Raw genomic sequence first — 18,980 nt, 5'->3', positions numbered from 1 at the left:
GTACAACTTTGTAATACTTTGAACCTAGTTTAACCAAGGTTCTACAGTTTTACAAAGTTGTACTTTAACGATTGTATAATTTGGTAAAACTTTGTTTCTGGGTTGAAGTTTTACTTTCACATTTCTCATATATTCTTGCAGCAAGCCAGATCTGTAGGGCGAGAGAGAGAGAGAAAGAGAGAGACAGAGAGAGAAGAAAGAGGAAAACATATGAGATTCGAAGAAGAATCCTAAAATTGCAAACAAAGAACAATAAATCAAAAAAGAGGAGAAACATATAAGATTCGAATAAGAATGAATTCAAAGAAGAAGAGATTCGAAGAAGAACAAAAGGAAAAGCAGAACACCCGAAGAAGAAAGAAAACTAAAGACAAAAAAGTTTGGATCGAAGAATGAAAGAGAAGAGAGAAAACGAGAAGAGAAAAAAAAGATGAAGAATGTAAATGAAATCTAAATCTGTAGAGATAAGAGATAAAATTAGGTTTATGATATCTTGCATGTTTACATGTTTTTAGCCTTCATATCTTGTACATTTTGATCATATAGGTTAGGAATTAAGCATCTTTAGAGTCTATGTTGCATGCATTGTCCTTATTAGATGTTGGAGAGTGCTATGGAGTGATTGGAGATGTTTGGGAGCATTGTGATTCAAAAAAGAAGTAGAAAAGGATCATTGGGCGAGTAGAGGAGCTGGAGCGACCTACTGGAGCGAGGTCATGCACCCGCTCTGGATGAGTGAAGTGTAGAGCGACCCACGGGAGCGAGGTATGACACTCGCTCTGTACTAGAGCGACCTCTTGCACCGGGGTAGTGCACCCGCTCCGAGCTCAACATGTCGTCGACAACTTTCCAGATGTGGAGCGACCTGGTGCAGCGAGGTCATGACCCCGCGCGCAATTTGAAGAAGTGGAGGTGATCTTTGGAGCGACCTACGGGAGCGAGGTCATGCACCCGCTCCGAGCATTCTTTATCTTAGTCGAATTTTAATGTTCTAAAAGGGCTTTTTAGACTTTTTAATGGAAACCATTAGGTTTTCCAAAGACATATAAATACTCTTGTAATCCTAAAGTTAGGATCTTATCTTATTTTCTATCTAATCACAAAGAACTTTGAGTGTGATTTCTTAGATTATATTGATCACTAATCATGATTAACACCAAATCATCATTGATTCTTGGGTCTATCATGACAATTAGTGAGTAGTCATCTTTGGATTCATGGGTTAGGGAGATTAAGGGTGATTAAGCTAAATCTAAGGTGTTTAGGTATAGATCAATCTTGTTCCTTGCTAGTAGAGTGCTTTTAATGCAACTTTAGAGTTGACCTCTCTAAAGTTGAGCTCTAGGCATTTCATACCCGGAAGGTGTATGATGAAATGCCTGAACCAACTCTCCTAAGCTTTTAACATTCTTTACCAAAGGGATTTGTTGTTAAAGGTGTTAAGATGGCTAGTAGACTTGAGATTAATGATTACTTAGATAACATTCAACCAAAGGAATTTGATGCTTGAGTTATCTAGGTAAATGAGCATTCATCTAGGGATAGAGTTTGCTTAGGATTGTGTCTAGGTCTAAGGTAGATATAAATTGGTTGAAAGTTGACACCTTTAGGTTGAATCTTGATCACCCAAGATCAATTCCCATAACCCATGAGTTCTCCCATCTTATAAGAAAGAAAGCTTTGTCCTTTATTGCATTTTAGGTAGAAATCTAGTTTAAAATCATCTCAAGAACTGGTAGCACTTAGATTAAGCAAGGTCTTGCATTCTCTTTGCATCATAATCACTTAGAACTGGTTTGACATCCTTTATACTACAACATTTGATTAGGAGCCTTGAAAACTCCTATCATCAAATTGGCGCCGTTGCCAAATTCTAAGTTGATTGTGACATTGAGATTTAGTCATTTGCTTGAGACTAAGTCAATTTTTATTTAATTGTGTTATTGCTTCTCTTTGTTCTTCTCTCTTTGCATTTCAGGTGTATGAACACAAGGAGCAGAGGTCCAACAAACCTAGTTCCAAGAGTTGAAGACATTAGAGCACTTGAGACGGAAATTGCAAGACAAAGAAGAGAAGTAGAGCAACAGGCTCACTTGCAAAGGTTGGGGTTTGATATGGAGAATCTGCCTCAGAATGGTGATGCCCAAGGAGGCATTGATCCAAGAGCTGATCCTTTTAGACCACAGCGCCAGCCACAACATCCATTGCGCCAAGCTCGTGCCATTGGAGCCTATGATCAACCTCACATTCATGGTCATAGGTTGGGAATCAGAGCACCAGCTGTGGAGAACAACAACTTTGAGATCAAGTCAGGACTGCTCAACACTATAGAGAACAACAAGTATCATGGTCTTGCTGCTGAAGACCCTTTTGATCACTTGTACAAGTTTGATAAGTATTGTGGCTTGTCCAAGATAAATGGTGTTTCTGAAGACGCTTTCAAGCTGAAGCTATTCCCTTTCTCTTTGGGAGACAAGGCACACCAATGGGAGAAGACTCTTCCAAGTGACACTGTCACTACTTGGGATGAGTGCAAGAGAGCTTTCCTAGACAAGTTCTTCTCTACTTCAAGGACAGCTAAAATCAGGAACGAAATCTCTGGGTTTCAACAGAAAGGTCTAGAGAGCTTCAGTGAAGCATGGGAGAGGTTCAAGGGCTATTGGTCTCAATGCCCTCATCATGGTTTCAGCAAGGAGAGTTTGTTGAGCACCTTCTATAGAGGAGCTCTACCACAATGCAGAAACAGACTTGATACTGCCAGCAATGGTTTCTTCTTGGGAAGAACTGAGGAAGAAGCAGAGGAACTGGTAGAGAACATGGCAAAGAGTGACTCAGTCTACAGTGAGGAGCATGATAGGATCAACAGAAGTGATGATCAGCAGACAAAGAAAGAGCTGAAGTCTCTTCAAGCCAAGTTGGATCTACTTCTTGCAGAAAAGACTAAGCAGGAGAAGATGAACTTTGTTGGTGACCAGAAACAAGAGGCACCTCCAGTGATCAATGAGGTTGATGGTTTAAAAGGCCAAGAGGAGCTGTGCTTCATCAATGCTAATGGCACATGGTACAAGAAAGAGCCCAACTTTCAGTACCAAAACAACTACCAGCAAAGACCACTTTACAACAATCAGCAAGGAGGTTACCAAGCCAACCAGTCTCCTCAGACTCAAGGAAGCTCTTCTCAAGCTCAAGCTCCAGATTCAAGTGTGGATTCTATGTTCAAACAACTCTTGGAATTTCAGGCCAGAAATGAGAAGACCATGATTTATGAGTTCAAGAACATCCATGCAAAGATTGATGGGAACTATTCTGACCTCAACAACAAGTATATGCAACTTGCCTCTCATCTCAAGGCTTTGGAGAGTCAAGTTGCTTCTATGCCTTCATCCTCCAAGCAGCCAATGGGATCTCTACCAGGAAGACCAGAAAACAACCTTAAGGAGTCTTGCAATGTTGTCTTCTCTACTACTTCTCCAGAGATTGAGCTGAGTGATCATGAGAAAGAAGAGGAGGATGAGATTGAACGGCTGGTATTTGGAACTGAGTTTGGGGAAGTTGAGAGATTTGTTGTAGCCACAGCTGAAGCACAGATCGTGATGGACGCTGCCATCAAGGTTGAAGCAACGAATCTGCAAAGAGCTGAGCACAAGGCTGAAAAACAAGTTGAGAAGAGAGCTGACAACAAGCTAAAAAAGGTTAAGCTAGAAGAAACAACTAAGGTTGAGCTTTCACCCTATGATCAACTCCCTTTCCCCCAAAGAGTTCTCACCAAAGCTCAAAAGAAGGTGCTCTCCAAGTTCAGGAAAGATCTTACTGATGTTGGCGTCAGGCTTCCAGAAATCTCGGGTATGCGTGAAGCTCATGTCCAGATGATACTCATAAACGACATTCTAGACCACCAAGCTGAAGTGGCTGAGCTTTTGGACATCTCCATTATGAAGATTGATCCACCAATCCCTCCAAAGTTTCTCCCTAAAATTGAGTCTCAAGGGATGTTCACCTTGCCTTGCAACCTTGGTAAGTTCACTTTTGATGATGCTCTTGTTGATTCTGGTGCAAGTGTAAATGTGATCTCAATGGAGATGATGAAGAGCCTAGGGATTGAGAGCATGGAGCCAAACACATCTTCCCTACAGTTTGGGGATTCCTCTTCTACAACTCCTATTGGTCTCATCAAGGACTTCCCTTTGAAGATTGGAGCATGCACCATTCCTATAGACCTCACTGTTCTGAAGATGGCAACTGAGAAGAGAGTCCCATTGATCCTTGGCACTCCATTCCTTACAACAGTGGGAGCTTGCATAGACTTTGCCAATAAAAAGGTCACACTCCTAAATGTGAACAAAGCTGTCTCCTATCCACTACAATCCCCAAAGATGAATGCTGAGTATTGTGGAACAATTACTTGTGGAGCATCTTCCATTGAGAAGACCAAGGCTGAAGGGGTTGATATTAAGAAAGAAGGTCTTGCTGGAGAGTCTTCTAAAGAGTTGTGTGATGAGCACTTGGAAAGTGTTACAAAAGAGGAGGTGAGTAGAAATACAAAGGTTGCTCATGACAAGAAGAAGATTGTCAAAGAACCTCATCCTCCACCTCTTGATAAGACTCTTCACACTCTCACTCTCCACCCAATGAAGCTTAAGGATGGGGCCATTGAGTACAAAATCAAGTGCAAGGGGAGGTCTAAGCCATTCTCAAGTGCAAGGGCCATCATCACTCCTCAGTTCCAAAGTGATCCAATCAAGCTTCAAGAGCTTCTCTCTCAAGTTCTCACAATCACTCTTGAAGGTGGGAAAGATCCTCCTCTTCACTAGCCAATTGGAAGAAAAGTCAAGCTAGAGACTTAAAACAAGCTCACTTGGGAGGAAGTCCCATGGTATCCTTTGTATATATCTTTATATATCTTTTTCTTGCTTTAGTGTGTTTGAATAAGCTTAGGGACAAGTTTGGGGGAATTCTCAAAAATTCCCAAAGGTCATGTCAAAAATTCCAAGGTGATAACAAGTCCTCCCTCCTCATTTCCCTTCTCTTATGACAGCCAACTTCAAGTAAGTGCATTCCACCCTTGTAAATTTTTAGTTTTCATGTTTATCTCTTTCCCTTAGATCTCTTCTTTGAGCTTATTCTCACATAAGAGACTGTGTGAAGTAAGTTTGGGGGAGAGTCTACTATCTCACATCATTTTCTGTTTTGTTTACTTGCCATGAGTCTCATGCATTGCATTGTGAATACTTATTTGCATAGAAAATTCATAAAAATTTGATTTTTTTTTAAAATCTTCATGTAGTTTCACTTGATCCATTTGCATCTTTAGGATTGAGTCTAGAAGCATTTAGATTGCATTCATGCATTGGGAGAAACCTTGTAAAGAACACATGTCTAGAACTCAATTTGACATCCTAGCTAAACATATCAAGTAGCTTAAGCATCTCTTGAAAAAGCTTGTAAGCTTCGAGCCTTGAAAACTCTTCTTGAAACATGTTGTTTGCTTGATGATTGGCATTGTTCTTGAAACCAACTCCAAATGAACTAGGGCTTAATGAACTTAATCTCTCTTGCATATGGGCATTTGCATACTTGATCATGGATATTATACACATTTGGGTTATCTTTCTCTCTTTGTACCAATCTTTGTTAACCCAAATGGCACTTCCATACCCATTAACCCTCACCATTCTTTGAAACCAACATTAATTGCTTGAGTGAGGCCTTTTATTGATAGCATGTCATGTGCAAAATTTTGAGAGTATTAGGAGCGACAATGAGTTGTTCTCATCTTTAGCTAGCATTAGGACCTCATTTAGGCTAGCCTCTAGGATGGTTGTTGGGTTTGTGAGCTTAAATTCTTTTGATCTTGGGATTGGGATGTGAGTGAAAGTGAAAAGAAATGAACCAAAAAGAGTGACAAAAAGAAAGAAAGCCACTAGGGATAAAAAAAAAAAAAAAAGCTCTTGTTTTTATAAATAGAATCCCCAATAGAATAAAAGAAAAAAAAACATGAAAAGAAAAAGAAAAAAAAAGAGCTGAGTGAATAAAAAAAAAGAATCTCTAGTTGGCTAAAATAAAAAAATGAGAATGTGTTCATTGGGTGAAAGATGAAAGTGAGTGTATCTTTGGGTTTTGGGATGATGAAAAGAAGAAGGGTAGAGCTTGAAATCATTTAGGAAAGGGGTAGAATGATGAGAACAAGTCATTGTATGCATGAATTGCTCCTTTTCTTAGATAAATTTTGCATAATGTTCTTGCTCTTATTCTTGAGTGTTAGTCACCATAAAAGATGCATTTGAAAACCCTCGCTTCACATTAGACCATTTTCACTCACCAAGCCAAATGATTGAGATCATGTGCCCATTTGCAAGAATTCACCTTGTGTGCGTGTGTTTTAATAAATGTGAGAGTTGGCTAAGGAACTTGTTAGTTGATGAGTATTGCAACTTGAGTAGAGGCATAAGAGTATGGATAGGCCTAGAGAAGCTAGAGTATAATAAGGGAGTTGCTCATGCTATTTGCTATGTTTTCTTTGGGATGTCATATTGAAGGCTAGAAAGTGTTTCTTTTGGTTATAATCTCCCAATTTAAAATATCTCCTTCTTGTGTTTTGAAAAGTTTACTTGAGGACAAGTAAAGGACAAGTTTGGGGGAGTTGATATCTTGCATGTTTACATGTTTTTAGCCTTCATATCTTGTACATTTTGATCATATAGATTAGGAATTAAGCATCTTTAGAGTCTATGTTGCATGCATTGTCCTTATTAGATGTTGGAGAGTGCTATGGAGTGATTGGAGATGTTTGGGAGCATTGTGATTCAAAAAAGAAGTAGAAAATGATCATTGGGCGAGTAGAGGAGCTGGAGCGACCTACTGGAGCGAGGTCATGCACCCGCTCTGGATGAGTGAAGTGTAGAGCGACCCACGGGAGCGAGGTATGACACTCGCTCTGTACTAGAGCGACCTCTTGCACCGGGGTAGTGCACCCGCTCCGAGCTCAACATGTCGTCGACAACTTTCCAGATGTGGAGCGACCTGGTGCAGCGAGGTCATGACCCCGCGCGCAATTTGAAGAAGTGGAGGTGATCTTTGGAGCGACCTACGGGAGCGAGGTCATGCACCCGCTCCGAGCATTCTTTATCTTAGTCGAATTTTAATGTTCTAAAAGGGCTTTTTAGACTTTTTAATGGAAACCATTAGGTTTTCCAAAGACATATAAATACTCTTGTAATCCTAAAGTTAGGATCTTATCTTATTTTCTATCTAATCACAAAGAACTTTGAGTGTGATTTCTTAGATTATATTGATCACTAATCATGATTAACACCAAATCATCATTGATTCTTGGGTCTATCATGACAATTAGTGAGTAGTCATCTTTGGATTCATGGGTTAGGGAGATTAAGGGTGATTAAGCTAAATCTAAGGTGTTTAGGTATAGATCAATCTTGTTCCTTGCTAGTACAGTGCTTTTAATGCAACTTTAGAGTTGACCTCTCTAAAGTTGAGCTCTAGGCATTTCATACCCGGAAGGTGTTTGATGAAATGCCTGAACCAACTCTCCTAAGCTTTTAACATTCTTTACCAAAGGGATTTGTTGTTAAAGGTGTTAAGATGGCTAGTAGACTTGAGATTAATGATTACTTAGATAACATTCAACCAAAGGAATTTGATGCTTGAGTTATCTAGGTAAATGAGCATTCATCTAGGGATAGAGTTTGCTTAGGATTGTGTCTAGGTCTAAGGTAGATATAAATTGGTTGAAAGTTGACACCTTTAGGTTGAATCTTGATCACCCAAGATCAATTCCCATAACCCATGAGTTCTCCCATCTTATAAGAAAGAAAGCTTTGTCCTTTATTGCATTTTAGGTAGAAATCTAGTTTAAAATCATCTCAAGAACTGGTAGCACTTAGATTAAGCAAGGTCTTGCATTCTATTTGCATTATAATCACTTAGAACTGGTTTGACATCCTTTATACTACAACATTTGATTAGGAACCTTGAAAACTCCTATCATCAGTTTAGTGGCATGTTGTGTAAATAAGTAGATTCATATTGGGTATATTAGATTTTTTATCAGATTTCGAATTAAAAATAAATGAAAATGAAATGAATTATAGATGAGGAGTATCTGACATTTTTTTTTAAAAGAGAGGAGTATTGGAGCAATTGATTCGATTTCAACTGCATATTTCCCTTTTTTCGTCTCGTTGATCTCTCCAATCTGTGCATTAAAACACCAATTAACTCAAAACATTAACGTTTTTGAAACCAAACACTAACTAAACTCACTTCTTACAGTCTTACCTTGAGTCTCCCTTTCCCGCTAACAGAGACAACATCACCAGTGTTTACGGTGGTTCCAACAAAGAAGAATGATCTTTTTTTTCTCAGCAAACTAAACATGAGAATGTAATGGAAGATCAAAAAGAAAAGAAAGCTAAGGTACCTGCAAGAACGAAAGAAAGTGAGAGTGAGACACACTAATGCATTACAGCCAATAGAAGATTAAAGCTTTAGAGCAACCAACCAGCCAACCAGTTCTGTTGCATACTCTTCAGTTGGACACTCTTTGTTTGGTCTAATATATTTTCTGGCAACGGATAGTGGCTAGCTATTACCAGTAGCCGAATATTCATTTCTAGAGGTTTCACTGTTTCAGGTATCGGTTGATACCCGTCCTTCTCTTTCATCGAGAAAAGCCTCAAGATAAGCATCTACTTCCCTTTCTATGCTTAAAGGCAAAACCGCCTTTTTGAATCCAAGTGAAAGAAGACAACAGCTTTATCATACTGACGGCTGCAAAAAAAACAATAGACCATAGGAGAACAAACAAAAACCTCAGAATCAAAAGGAGATTTCTCACTTCACTGCAGGACCTTAACAAAAGATATACCTATACAGTCCCATTCTTGATGCAGTTCCTGAGATTTTATGAAAACCATCTGAATTCTCAGACACAATCTCTTGCTCATGCTTCGATATGAGAAACGCAGAGAACCTTAAATTCCATTGATTCATCTCACAAGCGGACTGTGAACCACAAGTAAACGGTACACAAAAGTAAGCACTAGGTGGAATCTCATGCTAGAAAACAGCAACCGTCACCATTCGCTGCGAGACGTCGTGATAAGGGTCTTCGGAAGCTGTCAGGAGATAAGCGAAAGAAGTGTCTCGGCCTTCTTCTTTATTCTAACCCAAGAGTTGACATCAACATGTGGGACTCTGCAAATTCTCCGACCACAAACCCTTCCCTGTCTGGTAAACGGGAGTTAAAAAACGATGGCCGAGATTTAACAAGCAGTTAAACCGGACTTCGCTCCGGTTTACTTTTATTTGTTCGGTTATCTCTAAACAATTGGAATTAACTTAGAAAACCGGAGATATATAATGGGCCTTTATGGCTAACAGGCCCATTTATATCAGGAAGATATTAGTTCGTCCAACCAAAGAGCACCGTAAACCCTAGAGCGTCTCTTTCCACTGTAACAAACTGATCTAACTCATTTTCCCTTTGAGATCAAATCAAATCTCGAGCTTCTCCTCTGTACTCTACAATGGCGGCGGTAACGGCATCGAGACCTCGCGCATCCAAGGCCGAATCCTTCGTCGACAACAAACGTAAAGAAGACATCCGCTCCGCCAACATCAACGCCGGCCGCGCCGTCGCCGACGCCGTCCGCACGAGCCTCGGCCCCAAGGGGATGGACAAGATGATCTCCACGGCTAGCGGCGAGGTCATCATCACCAACGACGGAGCCACGATCCTCAACAAGATGGACGTTCTCCAGCCGGCGGCGAAGATGATGGTGGAGCTTTCCAAATCGCAGGACTCAGCCGCCGGAGACGGGACCACGACGGTCGTCGTACTCGCCGGAGCCTTGCTCAGAGTGTGCCAAACTCTTCTAGGCTCCGGGATCCACCCTACCGTGATCTCGGACGCGCTTCACAAGTCTTGCGCGAAGTCCGTTGATATCTTGACCGCCATGGCTGTCCCCGTGGAGCTAACGGATCGAGATTCGTTAGTTAAATCGGCGAGCACGTCGCTGAACAGTAAGGTTGTTAGTCAGTACTCGACTCTGCTCGCTCCGTTAGCTGTAGATGCGGTTCTATCAGTTATAGATCCGGAGAAGCCGGAGATTGTTGATCTGCGTGATATCAAGATTGTTAAGAAGCTTGGTGGGACTGTTGACGATACGCACACTGTTAACGGTTTGGTGTTTGGCAAGAAGGTGAGCCACGCTGCTGGTGGGCCCACGAGGATGGAGAACGCTAAGATCGCTGTGATTCAGTTCCAGATCTCGCCTCCCAAGACTGATATTGAGCAGAGTATTGTTGTCTCTGATTACACTCAGATGGATAGGATCTTGAAGGAAGAGAGGAACTACATCTTGGGGATGATTAAGAAGATCAAGGGCACTGGGTGCAATGTGTTGCTGATTCAGAAGAGTATTTTGAGGGATGCTGTGACTGATTTGTCGCTTCATTATTTGGCTAAGGCTAAGATCATGGTGATTAAGGATGTGGAGAGGGATGAGATTGAGTTCGTGACGAAGACGTTGAACTGCTTGCCGATTGCTAACATTGAGCATTTTAGAGCTGAGAAGCTTGGTTATGCTGATCTTGTTGAAGAAGCCTCGCTTGGAGATGGGAAGATTTTGAAGATCACTGGGATTAAAGACATGGGGAGAACCACCTCTGTTCTTGTCCGTGGATCTAACCAGCTTGTTCTTGATGAAGCTGAGAGGAGTTTGCACGATGCGTTGTGTGTTGTCAGGTGTCTGGTAAGCAAGAGGTTTTTGATTGCAGGAGGTGGTGCGCCGGAGATTGAGCTCTCGAGGCAGCTAGGTGCTTGGGCTAAGGTGCTCCATGGGATGGAAGGTTACTGTGTGAAGTCTTTCGCTGAAGCTCTCGAGGTTATTCCTTACACGCTGGCTGAGAATGCAGGTTTGAATCCTATTGCCATTGTGACTGAGCTCAGGAACAAGCATGCTCAAGGGGAGATCAACTCTGGGATCAATGTGAGGAAAGGGCAGATCACTAATATCTTGGAGGAAAACGTGGTGCAGCCTCTGCTTGTGAGCACCAGCGCCATCACTCTCGCGACTGAATGCGTAAGGATGATTTTGAAGATTGATGACATCGTTACTGTGCGGTAGTTTCACTCAAAACGCTCATCAGTACACTTCTCTTGCTCTCTCTATCTAAAGCTTTGTTTCTTGGTGTTTTGGTCTTTTCTTTTGGTTGTTGCTGCAATGGTTGAACTTAGACCCTCTTTGCTTTCACCATGTGCTATTGCAGCTAAGTGGTCATCTTTGTGGTTTAGTGCTACTTTGTTTCTTTCTAGTGACCTAATATCAGGGTTTCTCTTTTTGTTTCATATGTTGATTATGATTTGGTCATAGTGCAAACTGTAGAAGTAGAATCAGAACTTGAATTGCTGTGACTCAAATAGTTGATTATGGGACAAAAAAAAACAGCCCAAGTGGTATCGTAGACTGGGTCACAAATTTAAGACTCGTTGTATAGAAGCTTACTACAAAACAGTTGAATGACCATTAGTTTCTCCAGCTCGTTTGTCTGTCAACTACCAGACCCAATCAGGATATAAATTACTACTTGCGTCGTACTTGATTCAAATGAATCTTCTTTTCATCTATTCATAAATTAATTGCAACCCAATTTTGATTACAACTCGAAAGTAAACAACTAGAATATCCTTTGTATTGATCCTGTGTTTTGGGCCTTTGGCCAAGTTCTTGTGTGTTTGTACAGAGTTTTTGCCTCGTGTTTGCAATAGTGTAAACTTCTACACTGCAGATTCAGAATTACTCTTCAAACATGAATGGTGTGTTCATCTTCAAACATCACGATAGAAAGTTCAATCAAATCGGTACGATCATATATGAATGTACGAGTATATAAAAGACGAATGTTCACAAGGATTCACTGAAATAGCTTAAAGTCAACTACTAGAGTTGCTGGTACACGTTTCACAACCAAATTTGATTTGTCTTGCAATGAACTAATTAGACAGATACATAACACATTCAAATATTTCTCTCTCTCTTCCATTATTTAGAGCAACGTGCAATATCTCCCTAATACTTTCCTCTATTCAATAGAGCTCAAAGGCTCTAGCCATCACTTACTAGTAACGAGCAGCAGCACCAAATAAAACCAGAGAACAGTAATTCTTTAAAAGGTTCATAAAAAAGCATCAGTAGACGATACAACTCGTTGTCGAAGAGGTGAATTTGAGACTAGATTTCATGTACATAGTTACCAAAAGAGTCCAGAAAAGACAAAACCGAAAGCCATTTACCTTAAATGATTTTCTACAAAGGCTCAAGTTTTAAGCCACCTTAAAAAATGAGCAATACTAACAAGGCTTGTTCCCAAGTTCTAAAGTCATCCAATCTAAGTTATTGCTTATTTTATCTTACTAGCTGATTCTTCAAGCCTGAGGTGCACGCACTGCTTTTACATATTTCTGCAATAGCAATAAAGAGCAAATGAATTAGCTACCTTACAAGAGACAGCTATATGCTTTGATCAATCAAATGCTTTACCTTTCTTATAGCATCAAACGTCCGTGCTTTCTCCTCTCGCTTTTCACAAGAGCACTCTCCACACCAGCTGGAGAAGTCCTTCTGAAGTCTTTTAAGTTCTCTAAACGAAGAGCTGAGTGGAACAACAAGAAGGAAAAGTTTGATAAGAAAACAAGTGACTATCCTAAAGAAGTTCCATGTCAGATCAATCAAGAGGCAAGTTTTTCGATTTGTATACATACCTTCGGCACCATAGAAGCATGTTGACCCTGTGTCCAGATGTTGTGGCTCTTGCACCATGGCGGTGGCGTCCACGGTGAAGAACAGCTTGCCCCGGTACATGACAATAATCAAATATCTCCTGCTTTCGTAAGAAAACAGTTGTTTCAATTAGCCATCAGACAGTTATACGAGAAGAAAGCAACTCAAAAAAAGAGTAACATACATCTGACTTTGTAGCTGTGTTAACATGTTTCTCACACCGTGTGCCTCGGAAAAATAACTCCCCTCCCACGAATTGGTTACCCAAACAAACGTTCAGAGTTACTTCTGAATCATCCACATGAAAGCCTGCAAATTTTTATAAGAACTGCTTATATTCCACTGAATTTAATAAGGATATTTGAAAAATTCTGTAGGAGAGGTCTCACCTAAATCAACATCCCTATCTTTTCCATATTCAACAACAAACCCATGGTGAGAGTCCAGAGATGCTCCACCAACATCATTAAAGAATACTGCAAAACAAAAGAGAGTAAGTAGCTTTTTAGCCCAGAACAGTAACATAGCTAATAAACTTCTTAAATATAGTCTACGTAATGGATTTCAGTTTACTGTTATATATTACCTTTTGAAATGGGACGTATGAAACACTCCATGAGTTTGTCAAGCATGGTATCAAGGCCAAAGTCGTCAAGCACAGCACCGTATTTATTCATTGTGTTTGGTCTCATGATTTTGAATTTTGTCTCAGCTACCCATTTCTCAAAATTGTCTATCTGCATCGTCAAACAGTAGTAGCACATTAACAAAATAGCATAAAAGGGTACAGAGAAATTTAGAAAAAAGAAGGATGCATTGCAGATTACCTCGGCTAGCATCATCTCGCAGAAGCTAGGTAGGAGCATGTCAAAGACAAAAACACCAGGAGACGCTTCAGATATGATGCTTCTGAAGCTATCCTCTGTGTTCTCATTAATCGCCTTTAGGAAAGAGGGAACGAAACATAGTCTGGGAACTAGATTATACAGCTCCCTGTGAAGTGGCTGCAGGTGACAAGAAAAAAACATTTCAAACTACTCGCTGATGATTTGTTCAGCCAGATAAAGCACACAGTAAAGATCAAGGAAGGGGATTCACACCTGATAGTTTGATACTATCTTACTCCTATAGTCACTGTGCTTCTGAGCCTGGGGAAAAGAAAAAAGAACCCACTTTGTTAAACCATAATCGACATGAAAAGTCTTTATATCATCATCATCATCTAACCAGTTTGAATCAACAATGTGATGTAATAAAGCTACGAGAAACTAACACACTAATCATCAAAGAAGCCATGTGGGTCAGCTCCAAAACGATACCCATCCTCAAATTCAGACAAAAAAGGTCAAAGCTTTGAACTTTACCTTGGAACGCTCTCCACTAGGAAGGTGACTGAGCATAATGTCAGTCATGAACCTAACTCTCTCTTCCCTGTTCGAAACCAGCATGTCCGGAGGCAAGTACTTCTCCAGGTTCTTATAAACCGGATTAGGGAAATCGAGCTGCAGATCCTCGTAATTATCTGGCCTAACCTCGTTGTTAGGGTTTATCCTCAGCTTACGGCACGAAACCGTAGCCCTCGCCGCCGCAGAAACAATCTGGTGAGAGTTGCCTCCGCTAGTTCCGTTACCGTCCACCATTACTCTCCTGCTGACCACCTCGCCTGTCTGCTTGACGCGTTAAAAGTAAAGTAAGAAAGTTTACATTCCAAAAGCGAAACCCCAGAATCTAGAAGAGAATCTGATTTGATTTGACCTTTGTTTTTGGATTTTGGTCGATCTGGTGAGATCTCTCTGGTTTTTGGGTTCCCGTTGAAGTTAGGGTTCTCTCTGCAATGTTTGATGATTTTTTTATTACCTATTTTTTCTTCTCTTTTAACTACGCTCGTAACTTCCCTTCCCACGCTTTTAAGAGAGTTTAATGATTGTTCGGCCCATTTTAAGGCCCATAATATAATTACAATCCGGTTACTCAAATTTCCGGTACATTTTTACTGGACGTGAAACTAGACAGTTTTAGTTAAGATGGGACAAAAAAAAATCAAGATAAATTAGGGATTTGTATGTCTTCTAGACAGTTTTGGACTGGAAAATCGGGATCTCAACCGAATTTTGGTTCTAAGTTCATTCAGGTTTTAGGTTTTCGGTTTCATGAATTTTAATCTCATTCGGATATTAAGTGTGGATCGGATTCGGTTTGGGTTTAGTCTCCTTTGTTTCACGAATAGATCTGGTTGAACCCGAAATAGTTTTGGTATCAGATACTAATCGAGTTATCGGTTCTAAAATGTTACTTTATACTTGATAAACTTAAGTATATATCCAATATTTCAATAATTTGTATGCTTAGCTTTCTCATACCATATTATTGTCTTTCAAAATAAATTTGGCCTCGTCTATAGGAGGCTCATCCTTGAACTATCTTATTATATAAAGTTTAGTTCTTCAAAGTTGCTAATTAACATGATCACGACACATGGCAATTATATATTTTAAGATTGTGACATGTGTTAATCTATCTCATAATTAAAAATATATATACTAAGATATTAACAAAAACTAATTTTATTAAAAAGTAATTAAAATATTATTTAATAGTAATTTTCCTTTTTCAGAATCCTAATCAAAAGATAATTGCAAACGATTATTTGATACTAATTTTCTTTCTAATATTGTGACATGTGATTAAATATATAATGATTAAATTTATATATAATAAGATAATAAAAACGAATTTTGAAAATGCAACTTTAAACAACAGTTAATATTAACTGGAAATAATTATTTGATAGAAATTTATTTTTCTAAATCCTAGACAAAATATAATTATAAAAGATTTTGTAATATTGATTTCCTTTTCTAAAATCTTAAAAAAACTGTAAAAGAATATTTGATAGTTGTTTTCCTTTTTATAAAAAAAAATTCCTAAACAAAAAAAAATTGTATCATATTTTTAAGTCCTAACCAAAAGAGAATTGTACAAATTTATTTGATAATATTTTTAAGAGAGTATTTAATGCTGAACATGATACTAAAAAGTATTTAATTAACAAAAGAAGTGTAAATTAGTTTTGATATGAATTGTCAAAATAGTAATTTTAAAATTATTTATTAATAGCTAAAAATAATTATTTGATAGCAGTTTTATTTTTTGGGAAATTGCCCTTAGGGTTAACTAATCTAAACTTAGGATTTAGAGTTGAGGGGTGGGGTAGGGTTTTTGGATATTGCAAAAGATAATTGCAAAAGATTATTTGATACTAATTTTCTTTCTAATATTGTGACATGTGATTAAATATATAATGATTAAAAATCTAACAATAATAAAAGGAAGATATTCTCGATGGAGAGAGTGCCTTGTCAGATTTTTTAATCGTCCAATTAAAATGCACTCATCTACCATGTTATCAACAATATAATCATGCAAAATAATATGGGCTCTTAGTGATTTGATGTGGCCCAATTTTCACGATCTCTTCGACTTTTACACTTCCTCTTCGCCGTCTCAAAGTCTAGAAACCCTACCGTCTATGTGTTTCACCGTTCTGACTCCCTATGTCTCTCCTCCTATATAAAAACCTTTTCCGATCGACCTCCAAGCTCATTCAACAACATCCACAAAACTTCTTCCGGTAAAAGCAAAGTCAGTCGGAAAAATCTCTTGGCAAGTCTCGGGCAGTTCTATTTTTCAACTCCATCACACTAGGCCTCTCCGACTCAGAGTTACACTTTAGTTTATTTCACTTATGGGAGTCAAGAAACAGGAGGCTCCGTATTGGCTTTGAACTGCAGTTCTTAAACAAGCAGGTATGATCTTTTACTGATTAACCTGACACTATACTATTTTCACAAGTCGCAGAAAAAAGTGTGTATCGGTGGTATATGTTTATCTCCGTGTTTGATTTATAATGCATATGTCTTGCATTTCATTTAAATAAAAATAAACATCTAATATTAATTCTCAAATCGCTGTGTATAACGTAGTCTTCAATATCCCTGCTGTGAAAGAACTTCCGGATTTTAGAATACTTGAGGGACTAACTGTGAACTCTCTTCGAGGCGCAAAGGTAAATGGTGGCTTTCTGATTTTGTTTCCCTTCGTGTGACAGAAAAAAATTATATATAGCTGATGTGTATGTCAACATGGTAGATGACAGAGGCAAGGGTTAGAGGGCTTAAAGGAGTCATACGATCTTGCGGTATGTGCTTTTGTGGTGTCTTCAAAGGAATTCAGGTTTGCGATTGGACCTAACTTTTTGCATTTAACTGTAAATAGAAACAAAAAAATTTATCATTTACCATACTACTCTCACCTAACTTTTTCAAGTAGGTTAAACAACTTTTACCTTAAGTAACATGAAGGTGATTTGCCAACATGAAGACTGCAGACGGCAAGGTTTCCAAGAGTTTATGGGTCTTTAGCATCTTACAATGACCACAAACTAATTTCACACTTGCACATATACAGAAGAAGCCAAGAAAGCAGTGCAGTGTGAGAAATCAAGAAACATTGATCTAGAAGGATTTCGATAATTTTGGTTGGTGACTCAATCTCTTACCTTCTCTCATTGATATTATCATGGTTTCTTTCTTTAGCTGGACTAAGATCATTCAACATCATTGTTTTTTCTTCCCCCAGTTGAAAACTGTAAGTACTATGGATGCTACAATTAAATTGAACTGCATAAGCAAGGGTTTCAACTCTCAAGACACTCAATTGGAAAGGACTTAGCTGGCAGCATATTTGCATGAGCTTTAATGATCTTTACACGTTCGGCATCGAAAAGCTTTCTCTGTCACTGAAACACTGTGTAAAAGTAAGGAAACAAATACAATCTTTTCTTGGTTTTAATATTTTTGGTTGCTGTGAATTGTAACCTTAGTTCTTTATCTTAGTTACAAGATCTTCACTGAATGCGAGACATGGAAGACTTTTAACGATGGCTCTACTTTGCTGAAATAGGAATGAGCTTCCAATGAATAAAGGTAAACCATAAGAGAAACCCCATTCAAAACCCAATGTGTCAACAGAGAATAGAAGTTCTAATTTTTCTAAGTCAGTTTTTCATTTATCATGCAGGTCGGATTATGTGTTGGTCACAAGCTGTTGTCAACTATGATTGTGCTATGTACAGTAGATGTGCTTATCTCAAGCTGCCTAATTATTTTCTAGCAATCTATCAAGCGGAGGAAGTTTGCAAGTTATCAAGGTAACTATTGCCAGACTTGGCCTAAACATATTTTCTTCACTAATTGTCCTTTCATATCTCTTTTCATTTAGTGATAGATAGATTACTAAATAATCAGTAGGTCCATATTACAATCTTTTTTTTTTTGAACACAAGTCCATATTACAATCTAAATTTGATATTCTGTGTCAGATGTCTAAATCCCAATGTTTATTTCCTAATCTTGGGCAGGTCTGGCAATCATATCGGACTGAATGGGAAGCCTTTAGCCGACGAAGAAACAAAGACTTATCAAAGATAAGTTTACAATTGTAAAAGCTGCCACATGCATCACATGGTCTGTAAAAAATAATATTCTTGGCTTAGGACATAATATGATTGTATCCCAGGAAGAAATACAGGTAATTCTATTTTCAAAAGGTTTATTGCTTCCTTCATTATCCACTTCAAAATTGTAATTCTATTTTATAAAATCAAGAATGTGTTCATTAGGCCTTTTATATTTGTTACTGGTCATTCATGCTTCACTTCATATTTGTTATTGGCCATGCTCTGCGTTTTTCAACAAGGTGGGGACAAAAGTACACAAATGTTTCCTTGAAAGATCACTAAAACTAAAGAAAGGGGAAAATATAATCTCAAAGGATCATGGCAACTTAAAGTCGAATTGAAAACTCAGAAAGGTACGTAATGTTTGAGAGCTTGCATGTTCGAGGGACATCATAAGGATATAGAGCCACAAAGGATCCCAATCGATCCAAGACTCACTAAAGGATATTATTCCCCCAGAAAGTTAGGTTACTCAAATGAAGAAATTGACTTAAGCTTTGGTTTGTTTTTACTGTAAACAAAAAAAATAGTATGAAGATAATGTTATTGGAAGTATATGCAAAATTCCCCCAATTGGTATATAAAATTTTATTTTTATAACAGTGTAATAACCTGATTTTGTTTTTTTAAATACTAATTGTAAAACCAACTAATATTTAATA

At 38.6% G+C, this 18,980-nt stretch overlaps 2 protein-coding genes, 1 long non-coding RNA gene and 1 other non-coding gene across 5 annotated transcripts; 2 read left to right on the top strand and 2 right to left on the bottom strand.

Moving 5' to 3' along the window:
• Positions 1-2,579: 2,579 nt before the first annotated feature.
• LOC117134544 lies at positions 2,580-2,686 on the bottom strand. Its single transcript, XR_004458728.1, has one exon. It is a non-coding gene; the product is annotated as a small nucleolar RNA R71 (small nucleolar RNA).
• A 6,752-nt stretch (positions 2,687-9,438) lies between these two features.
• LOC103869597 (T-complex protein 1 subunit delta) lies at positions 9,439-11,368 on the top strand. The gene has a single exon (XM_009147676.3). The coding sequence runs from the start codon at positions 9,546-9,548 to the stop codon at positions 11,145-11,147; it is 1,602 nt and encodes a 533-aa protein (XP_009145924.2). The 5' UTR covers positions 9,439-9,545; the 3' UTR covers positions 11,148-11,368.
• A 795-nt stretch (positions 11,369-12,163) lies between these two features.
• LOC103869596 (uncharacterized PKHD-type hydroxylase At1g22950) lies at positions 12,164-14,675 on the bottom strand. 2 transcript variants are annotated; one of them, XM_033291192.1, is made up of 10 exons: positions 14,556-14,675; positions 14,165-14,467; positions 13,901-13,948; positions 13,628-13,804; positions 13,387-13,537; positions 13,190-13,276; positions 12,985-13,109; positions 12,782-12,900; positions 12,561-12,672; positions 12,164-12,481 (listed from the first exon to the last, which is right to left on the bottom strand). In XM_033291192.1, exons 2-10 carry the CDS (start codon positions 14,438-14,440, stop codon positions 12,446-12,448), a joined length of 1,131 nt encoding a protein of 376 aa, XP_033147083.1. In that variant the 5' UTR covers positions 14,441-14,467; positions 14,556-14,675; the 3' UTR covers positions 12,164-12,445. The 2 variants fall into 2 exon arrangements, with proteins under 2 accessions (XP_033147083.1, XP_009145921.1); XM_009147673.3 differs by having other exon boundaries at positions 14,165-14,671.
• A 281-nt stretch (positions 14,676-14,956) lies between these two features.
• LOC117133959 lies at positions 14,957-18,425 on the top strand. Its single transcript, XR_004458036.1, has 2 exons — positions 14,957-18,009; positions 18,220-18,425. It is a non-coding gene; the product is annotated as an uncharacterized LOC117133959 (long non-coding RNA).
• Positions 18,426-18,980: the final 555 nt, after the last annotated feature.

This window comes from Brassica rapa, chromosome A05 (genome assembly GCF_000309985.2).
Source record: "Brassica rapa cultivar Chiifu-401-42 chromosome A05, CAAS_Brap_v3.01, whole genome shotgun sequence".
NCBI lineage: Eukaryota > Viridiplantae > Streptophyta > Magnoliopsida > Brassicales > Brassicaceae > Brassica > Brassica rapa.
This window is presented reverse-complemented; position numbering and strand designations above follow the sequence as displayed.